Source organism: Fukomys damarensis, unplaced genomic scaffold (assembly GCF_012274545.1).
Source record: "Fukomys damarensis isolate Sample0158 unplaced genomic scaffold, DMR_v1.0_HiC HiC_scaffold_19, whole genome shotgun sequence".
NCBI lineage: Eukaryota > Metazoa > Chordata > Mammalia > Rodentia > Bathyergidae > Fukomys > Fukomys damarensis.
Genome location: NW_022900931.1, coordinates 22,203,548 through 22,213,656, shown reverse-complemented (window position 1 = coordinate 22,213,656; position 10,109 = coordinate 22,203,548). Strand labels below are relative to the sequence as shown.

The 10,109-nt window shown below is 42.4% G+C and overlaps 1 protein-coding gene across 1 annotated transcript in view; it reads left to right on the top strand.

Moving 5' to 3' along the window:
• The window catches only part of Tm7sf3 (transmembrane 7 superfamily member 3), a 42,273-nt gene extending 32,269 nt beyond the window's left edge, over positions 1 to 10,004 (top strand). Inside the window, exons 7-12 of the mRNA XM_010614969.2 lie at positions 299 to 385; positions 2,767 to 2,847; positions 3,804 to 3,956; positions 5,859 to 5,956; positions 6,719 to 6,881; positions 8,299 to 10,004. Of these exons, the coding sequence (XP_010613271.1) occupies positions 299 to 385; positions 2,767 to 2,847; positions 3,804 to 3,956; positions 5,859 to 5,956; positions 6,719 to 6,881; positions 8,299 to 8,561 (845 nt within the window). The 3' untranslated portion in view covers positions 8,562 to 10,004. The remainder of the gene's footprint in view (positions 1 to 298; positions 386 to 2,766; positions 2,848 to 3,803; positions 3,957 to 5,858; positions 5,957 to 6,718; positions 6,882 to 8,298) is intronic.
• Positions 10,005 to 10,109: the final 105 nt, after the last annotated feature.

Below are 10,109 nucleotides of genomic sequence, written 5' to 3'. Positions count from 1 at the left end.
TCGTTCGTGCAGGAGTTGAACTTGGGTCCTTGTGCTTGTGAGCAGGCGGCAGATTCACTGAGCTAAATCCCGGCCCTAGACTTTATTTTCTAGCCAGGTTCTATTTTTGAGAAACAATGGCATTAACTGCCTGCATGAATTAATTCATGAGGGGGTGGCAAGAGTGTTCTAAGGTTAAATTATACACGTGTGGAGTAAACCAGTGTCATTTCATTTTGCTTTTTTGGTGATGTTTCATGAATTAAATACAAAGTATCAAGTTACATGTATTGTCCACTAAGTTTTCATTGTTTTTTAGGAAGAGTTTCTACCAAAGTGTTCTTCACTCTTTTTGCCCTGCTTGGTCTCTTCATTTGTTTCTTTGGACACCGATTCTGGAAAACAGGTACCATGTTTGATGTGGATGGTAGTTAAGCTCTTCGTAGTCTTTTGTCTTGTGCGCTGCCAGCGAATATATTACTTAGAAATCTGTGAAGCAAAAGAGTGCTTACTTCTCTCAACTATCCTCATAGATTTGTGACTGAATTCTTTTGATATATCTACTGAGTTGCTCCACATTTAAATTTTTTTCTTTCTCTCAACAATAGAGTGCAAATTCCTTTTTTTGTTTTTGTTTTGGTACCGGGGATCGAACGAACTCCGAACTCCGGTCCTTGCGCTTGCAAGGCAGGTGCTAAGTCCCCGGCCCCCATTTTTTTTTTGTACTGGGAATTGAATACAGTGCCTCACACTGAGCCTTTCAAGTTTTTTGTTGTTGTGTTTGAGACAGGATCTCACTAAGTTGTTAAATTGCCCTGGCTGGGCTTGAACTTGTGATCATCCTACTTCGGCCTCCCAGAGTACTGGGATTACAGGTGTGAGCAACGATGCCTGGCTCTAACCTCCTCTTATTAAGTGAGAAATAAAATTTGGTTTGTGTGGCAAACTTCTTCAGTTACTAGATGATACTGGTTGGCTAATGATAAGCGAGGTGTGGAGTTTGGTGATGATGATGGATTTGATTTCATATGAATTGGGCTCCGGGCCCATGGTACATAGTGAGCCTGAAATTTCTGTTCACTCCTGGAGGTCCAGCTGCCAAACAGAACTTCAGAATCCACAGAGTGAGACATGGGGTGGGTGGAAAGTGGAATATAAACTATGCCCCCTGAATTAGTTTCAATATGTGGGCTGCCTCTTATGTAATGTTTTCAATTACAGATGTTCCTTGTTTAACAGCCAAGTTACAGTTCCCCAACTCAGTCATTAAGTGAATTGGTCATTTAATGAGGAATTGTGTATACTATGTATATTACAATATTCAGAATAAAGAAATGGTCAGAGGAAATTCCAGCTTGATGACTTTGCTTTTATTTGCATGATTGTTACATGCAGTATTGTAATGTTTTACAGAACATAAAACTACAGTACTGTACTGTGTGGTATAATCAGCAAAATTACAGTACTATATAAACAAGGTATACTGTACCACAAAAAGACATTGAGGCTCTATAAACAAGATGCACAGAACTGTACAAAAAAGAGGGGTTGTACTTCCAAACAGTGGATCTTAGGTCCAAACAGCATGCCTCGGGCACAAGTTGGAACAGTCGTTAAACACCTAGGTCCTTGAAGGGTCAATATCTGTACCTTAAAAGGTCCTTACCTGAGGCACATAACTGAGCATCACAGTAGAGTGAATTTGATCCTGATCTAATGAAGCTCTTTGAAATGGCTGTAGCAAAGTCTTAGAAATAGCAAGTCCTTTCCCTCTTTTTATTTATTTATTTTTTGGTACCAGGGATCAAACTCAGGACCTTGCACTTGCGAGGCAGGTGGGGCAACACTGAGCTACATCCCCAGTTCCTTTCCCTCTATTAGGACACTTTATTCTTGTTTAGATAGTGTTGTGAGGAATATTTATTCACAGTGTGGAATGATTCTATGATAAAGAAATTCATTGCTGGGGCCAGAGATTTAGCTCAGTGGTGCTGCTGCCTGCCTCGCAAGCACAAGGACCCGAGTTTGATCTCTGGTACCAAAAAAAAAAAAAAAAAAAAAAAAAAAAAATTAAATTTTAAAAAAAAAAAAAATTTAATTTCTATGCTTTGGTAACATCCAATATACTACTAGTTGTTTTGTTTTTTCTTTTATGTTGATATATATTACATGCATTAGAATTGAGTATAAATATTACTAGTAACAACTGAGAAGAATTTAAGAAATGTGTAGAACTGTGTTGTCCGTAATCAGGATTAGGTTTATTTGTGAGAAATCAAATTATCTGTAGTCTTGTATTTTCAGGTATTTAATGATTAAGATACAAGATGACTTAAAAATCATTCTTTGCTTTGGGATACTTTTTAAAAAATCTCCTACCTTTCATTTTTGCTTATGTAGCTATCACAATTTAGTGTGTGATTTCAGATTAGACACAAATGACAAAAGCACTGTTTTAAAGTAGAAAATATAAATGTATTAAAATGAGCTACGACATTAGCAGCTAACCATTTAATAACTGAAACTGACCTACCTACATGACAGTGTGTCCTGTAGTGAATACTGTACTTTAAATATTTTACCTATTTGATAGTAAAATTACTCTCAATGAATTCTAAAGATCGTCTGCCTTTTAAATAGTTATTTTTCCTCCTTTGAATGCCATAATATGTAAATTCTAGTAGCTAAAGCACATATTTGTAGGTTAGGTACTTAAATTACGTTGCAAAAGGAGTACCTAACCATAGTTTGTTTTGTTTGTTTCTTTTCCTGCTGGTTTGCTACCAGAATTATTCTTCATAGGCTTTATCTTCCTGGGATTCTTCTTTTACGTACTGATTACAAGACTGACCCTCATTAAGTATGATGGTAAGTGAAAGCAGTAGTTTAACCGGGTGCAGCAAGCCCATTGCTCTGTCTGTGCTCCACCTTTCCTTTCACAGATTGACCTGTACTGTGTGTGATATCCCATGAGCTGGGTTCTTGGGCCCAAAAACAATAGAGATGAAACCAGAGCCAGAGGAATAGAGCACAGGCATGGCTTTTCCTGGGACTTCCACTCTAGCAAAAAGGGAGACATAGCTCTGGCAGTTGGCCGCCCTCCAGACAAAGGAAAAGGGGCAGCTCAGCTAGTATGGGGAAAACTCCCCTCAGAGGTTCCCGTCTAGATCCTCCGTGCAAATCAGGGATTCGCGCTGGCAGAGTATCTGGTCCTGACCGGCCATGTGACTGGCCAGGTGAGGCAGGCCTGAAGGAGGCTGGCTTCTGCAGCATCTGTGTTCGGAGAAGGTACAGTTGTTGTATTTTTAACTCCAGGGCAGCATGTATATCCTGGGTCCCCATTTATATCCTTGTTTGATTCTTCTGTGAAGGCACCAAACAGGCACAGTCTCTACAGGGCCCCTCCCCAGCATTTGATTGTCCCAGCCCCTTATGAACGGCCCCTAGAGCGCCTCTACACACCTCACCGCCTGTAGCATATCTCCTGTAGCGCATCTTTCCTGAGCTGCCGTCCGGCCTTCCCCTCTGGGCTTTTAATCTCCACAGGGAATTTCTTGGTACTAGGGAAACGAGTGGTCATGTTGATTATAAACCTGTGGTCCACCTGTGTGATATATTGAGATATAAAATGGACATCAATAAAAATGTCTGTAATCCCAGCACTCTGGGAGGCCGAGGCAAAGTTCAAGCCCAGCCTGGGCCCTGGTGAAGCGCCCGTGGGGGCTGCCCGAGGGAGGGCAGAGGCTGGTCTGTGATGCTGTGGTGTCTCCGCAGCGTGCTCCGAAGTGCCTCTGGTCACTAGTGTGTCGCCTCCCTTTGTACAGTTCGGCTGATCCTGACGGCCACAGCTGGCAGCGTCGGCGGAGTTCTCCTGGTGGCCATCTGGTGGCGATTTGGGACCCTCGGGCTGTGCCTGCTGTGTGCTGGGCTCGTGCTGGGCTTCCTCGTCTCTGCAGCAGTTTTCTTCACTCCTCTGGGTAGGCAGTGAGATTTTCTGCGCGTCGATTCCTTATTTGGAAGATTTGATTTGAGCTTTTTAGACTCACACAGCCTTGTCAGGAATGGCGTTGGGACGCTGGCCTTCTGAGGAGTTAAGGAAATTGGCGTTGGGCATGTGGCATCTGTAGAGAGAGCAATGCCAAGAAGAAGCCCTCCGCTCCCAGAGGCCTCTGTGCTGGGTGTATCGCAGAGTGCTGTCTTCAGACCCCAGTACCGGCAAAGAAAATGCAGATCGGAGGCCCGGCCCTCAGTGTGCTTAATCAGCTTCCCCGCTTTTGGTAGTGCTTAGAGGAGGGAGGGATGATAGGTCGGATTTGGATTTCTAGTAATTGATGTACACTTTCTCTCTCTGAACTGGGGATTGGACTCAGGGCCTTCTCACTAAACACCTTCTCTGGTCTTTTGTTTTGGGTTTAGTTTTGAGGCAAGGTCTTGCTAAGTTGTCCAGACTGGTCTCAAACACACAATCCTCCTGCCTCAGGCTCCTGAGTAGCCAGGATTATAAGCGTGCACCACTTTGCCTCAGTTTAAACTCCTGTTTTTAAGAATTAAAGTCTGAAGCTGGGGATTTAGCTCAGTGTTTTCGCTTCTTGCCCTGCAAGCACAAGGGCCGGAGTTCGATCCCTGGTACCAAAAAAAAAAAAAGAATTAAAGTCTGAAAACATTTGGCTGACCTCTCAGGTCTGATTAAATTATTTCTGTTTCACGCAGCAAAGAGAATATTCTCTGAGAAGATCTGTCCTTCTTTTGTAGGCATCATCACTGCGATGTTTAACCCTTAGATTCCTTGAAGGAATTCTTTTTTAAAAAACCACGTGTATTCTTTGAAGGTTAATATAGTTAAACTTCGGAATACAATCCATAAATTTTCTTCACAGGCACCTACTGCAACCGGCCTTCAGTGAATTTGGGGCCCTAAAGTCAAATCCCCTGCCCAGAATATGTGGTCTCCAGATACAGAACCACCTAGAGAAGAACAGTAGTGCCAGCCTCGGTATTGAGTAGTCAGGTTTATATTCTTGCTTTTTTTTTGTTTTTTTAAAGACTCTGCTATGTTGCCACAGGGGCCCTGCATTTCTGAGCTCACTTGATCCTCCTGCCTCAGCCTCCCAAGTATCTGGGACTACAGGTGCACGCCATGACACGCAGCTCTTGCTTTTTAGACATCATTTTAAAAGAGGAGTTTTCATGTGCTGGTTCTGGTCACCCTGAGATGTGCATGTTGGAGTTGGGCGGCAGGAGAAGGGTTTGGTAGAAGCAGGTATCTTCTGCTGTCCCTGTGTGCAGTGGCTCGGCAGGGTGTGGGTCTATTGTAAAAACCTGTTAAGGGGACTTTGCCACTCATATCAGGTTCACAGCTTAACTTTGAGTGTCTTTGCTTGTGGGTTTTTGTTGTTTCTCTAGTTTAAAAACAGGAAATCACAGATATTTAGGGCTAGGAGGGATGATTTAGAGCTTAGAGATGACATAATTCATTCTTCTCCACTTATAGGTTAGGGTCATAGAAGAGCTGGACTCTTGGAGCCTTTTCTAAATTACCCTATTACTAAGGGCAGAGCATTCACCTCTGTGGTCCTCTCATCCCCACATCTTTTAAAATACATCCTTCAAAGGGAGTTGTAATCACACTTAAATATAAAAAGTTAGAGTTTATTTGTAGTTGCCCACATTTTCCCTGGTGGTGGGGGCCAGGGACTTAGCTCAGTGTTTCCGCTGCCTGCCTCATACATGAAAGGTCCCGGATTCCATCCCCGGTACCAAACAAAACATATTCCCTGGTTGTTACTTTAAACTTTCAGTTGTATATCTATGTTCGGATATTGAGAAAATGAAATTTAACTCAGTAAACGTGTCGTTTACTCCTCTCTTTGCTTTTGCAGGAAACCTAAAGGTCTTTCGTGATGATGGTGTGTTTTGGGTGACTTTCTCTTGTGTCACTGTGTTCATTCCAGTGGTTTTCTTGGGCTGCCTAAGAATAGTAAGTGTTTCACAAAAAGTTCGCTTTATTCACTACATTGTCCTGGACCTTTAGCTGATTGCTCATTGCATCATTTTGCACGTTTTATTCACTAGAGAGGGCTGCGTGATTAACTACATCAGGTAACTGCTCCAAATAACTTTGCTGCTATGTGAAAGCAAAGAAGTTCTACATAACATTAGCATACTGTCCCCGCTTCCCCAGACAGAGAATCACATGTCAACATGGTTCAGCCATGGGGTGCAGAAGGCAGTCTTATCTCCAGGGCACCAGTCTCAGAGAGCATCAGCTCTAACTGTCTCTCTAGCATGTGTCTTCATATAATAAGATTGAAGTTCTTTTCAGGCAAGATTGTTTTCTGTGGTAGAGTGTAATCATGCATTGCTAAGCAACAGGGCTGCATTCTGAGACCTGCATCAGCAGCACAGAGCAAACCCCCCAGAGTATACGTCACAAACAGAGCCACAGGGCTGCTAGGTCCTGGATAGAACCTTATGGGACAAGCATATATTCTGTCCGTCATTCATTGAAACAGACAGACCTGTACATTATGCAGATAAACTCTGTTTTAAGAATTCCCCATGGCTGTGAAAGTTGGAAGTGGTTTTAGTTTATCTTGTCAGGTCACCTTTATCGGCTGCTAAGATGTAGTCCCTTTTCATGTGCCCTGCGGGATCAGAAGTGATCCCCTGTGCTTGGGAGAGTTAGAAAACTGTTCCTTTTCTACCCTGATGATGTCCCAGCTTCGCCACTCTCCCACAGCTCAACATCTTGACCTGCGGAGTTGTTGGCTCCTACTTGATGGTTTTGGCCATTGACAGCTACAAGCACACAAGCCTTTCTTACATCACTCTGAACGTTCTCAGGAGAGCACTCAGCACAGATTTCCGCAGAGCTTTCACAAATGTGCCTTTTCAAACTAATGGTAAGACTCTTATAATTCAAAACAAGGGTAATGGTCAAATAGGAGTATTGACTTTTCCATGTTACCAAGAGCACTCAAAAAAAAAAAAAAAAAAGGCAACTGAGGTGTCTTAGAAAGGAGGAAACACTATACAAATGCCATAAGATGCCCATGTGAGCTAAGGGTGCAAATGTTTGAGTCAGACTTTTAAGAGTCTACTAAATGAACTTGGTTAAGAAATTTCTAGGCCAGGCATGGTGGTGCACGCCTGTAATCCCAGCACTCGGGAGGCTGAGGCAGGAGCATTGCTGTGAGTTCGAGACCAGCCTGGGCCACATAGTGAGTTCCAGGTCAGTCTCAACTACATAGTGAGACCCTGTCTCAAAAAAACAAAAAAAAAAAAGGAAAGAAAGAAATTTCTAATCCTGGGTTACTCTGGTTTATAAGTCAGTTCTCAAATAGGAAATGAAATGACAGTGAAGATGTTTGACATTCCATGGGTGGGCAGGTGAGGAGGTGGGGAGGTGGGGAGGAAGTGAGGAATAACAGTTATGATTATGACGACCTGATTTAAGTTTTAAGTCATTTCAGTCTTGTTTCCCTTCTTTAATGAAGCAGGCAATTTAGTAGCTGAAAGTGAAAGTGATTTTCAGTTAGCACCTAAATTGTTTCCTGGGTTGTAAGATATTATCCATTAAAGATTTTCCATTAGGCCGGGGATTTAGCTCAGTGGTTCTGCTGCCTGCCTGCCTCCCAAGCACAAGGTCCCAAGGTCAATCCCTGGTACCAAAAAAGAAAAAAAGAAAAAGATTTTTTCCACTGACTTTTTAAAGAGAAAAAAAAAAATGATTGGCATAATAAATGTTCATGAAGTTTGTAAATTAGGTTGATTTCAGAAATCTTAAGATATGAAGAGTGGAAAAGCGTGTCTTAGAAGAACTGAGAATATCCTAAAGAAGTGCTACTGTGATTGCTGAGTTTTTTAGGGCAAAATTTTCCCTGTACTATCCAGAGCTTTTTCTTTAAAGAGGATGTGATGGTGGAGACCTTGAAATCCATGTGTCCTGGAATTCTTAAATGCAAGCAAAGCATTTATTAGAAACTCAGTATGATCTGTAGAACTTGCTCATGCATCCCCGTGTTCTCTGTGCAAATAGGGTTGGGCCCCTATGGGGTAGAATGGGATAGGAAGTGAGCACGGCAGGGTCTAGTGCTCCACGATGCACACATCATGTGACTGCAACCAGGTTCCCCCCCTCTTCCCCCAGTCCCCAGCAAACAATCTGTTCTTTAATGACTGGTTTAGACTTCTGGATGCCTGTAATAGAAAATCTATAGTTTCAAAAATAAGACTGTAGCTTTCTCACTCATTCCCTGGTTGTGTATGTTAGATTTTAAAATACAAAAGTTTCAGTGATTCTTCTGTGCTGTTTTTTAGACTTTATTATCCTGGCAGTATGGGGGATGCTGGCTGTAAGCGGAATTACATTACAGGTACGAAGAGAAAGAGGGCGGCCGCTTTTCCCTCCTCACCCGTACAAGTTGTGGAAGCAAGAGAGAGAGCGCCGAGTAACGAACATTCTGGATCCCAGCTACCACATCCCCCCACTGAGAGAAAGGCTTTATGGCCGATTAACCCAGATCAAAGTGCTCTTCCAGAAGGAGCAGCCTGCAGGAGAGAGGACACCCCTGCTTCTGTAGAGGGGTGTGGGCTCGATCAGGGGACCTCAGCTCTGGAGTTCATGCCCAGATGGCTTTAGCAACCTCTGGTGCAATCCTAACATGGTCAGGCTCGGCGTGAGATTATGGTGTCCTTGTTGTTACATGGTGAGGGCACGCTAGGGAGTTAGGATGATTCTAAGTGAGGGAAGGAGAGAGAGACAACCACAAAGTTGGTGGTTGGGAGGCTGTTCCAACTTCTTCAGAAATTACTTGGCTTATATGATCAATATATTCCATTAAATGCACCAAAAATTGAAAAATAAAAAACAGTGGTTCTCCCACTGGTGTTTCTTTTTATAACTCCTTGAATAATTCTCTCCCCTGACTCTATCTAAACTTGGGGAGCAGGAGGTACTTAAGTACTACATTGGATCTCGATTTGCTTCTCTGTTTGCAGATGTAGGGATCTGATACTGAGCCCCTGAATGTCAGGATATAAAAGAGAAGTAAGTTTTTCCTTATAGAAGTAATCTGATCACTTAGTTGCATGTTCTTTTTTTTTTTGGTACCCGGGATCGAACTCGGGTCCTTGCACTTGCAAGGCAGGCCACCAAACTGCTGAGCTAAATCCCCGGCCCAGTTGCATGTTCTTTTAATCAACAAGGTATCAGCACTAAACATTTTTTAATTATGGTAAAATACACATGAAACTTACCAACTTATTTTTAGTGTACAGCTCAGGGGGATCCCTTTGTCTTTGCCTTTTATTGCTTAAAATGGTAACTTTGCAAGTAGTTAAATTACTTATTTGAAAAATAGGTCAATTCTACATAGAATAATGGAATATTTATGTAGATGTTTATTTATATTCCAAATAACGGACTTGGGTTACTTTTTTCTTTCATGGCCTTTTAAGATAGTTAAAACTGCATCAGATGACATGGATTATGTTTCATTTGTAGGAAATAAGTTGATCCCTAATCTTAACCATTAACGAAAGAAAAATTTACACTTCATCATCCTTTTTGCTAACGTGACTGTGTTGGCATTAATGTATAAGAGTGATCCATTAATGCATAACTGCTTTCCTGTCTTTAAAGCCTGTGTGGTGTGTGTTGAAGTGATGGAGGGAGTCATCAAGGATGCTGGGCATGACCTTCTTTTAACCAGGACCAGCTTAGATTCTGTAAGGAGAGCCCCTCCATTGGATACCCTTGTTTCACCGCACAAAAGACCTTGGCAGCCCTGGGCTGCATTCCTCCTGCTCACTGCCTCAATTCTTACCTGTCAGAGAGCTGCGCTGGGAACCGTCAGTTTCTCTGACAAGCTGAGGTCTGTTGTGGCCGAGGCATGGGCATTTGTGAGCTAACCATACTTACGTGCTGCTGCTTTTTAGGGTTTCTTCAGAGCACAAAAGATTATTGACATTTTACTTCACTGGAGAAACCTTTAATTTTTGCTTTGAAAAGTGTTTTTGGGGGCCAGGGATTTAGTTCAGCAGTGCTGCTGCCTGCCTCACAGGTTCAAGGTCCTGAGTTCGATCCCTGGTACCAAAAAAAAAAAAAAAAAAAAAAAAAAAAAAAAAAA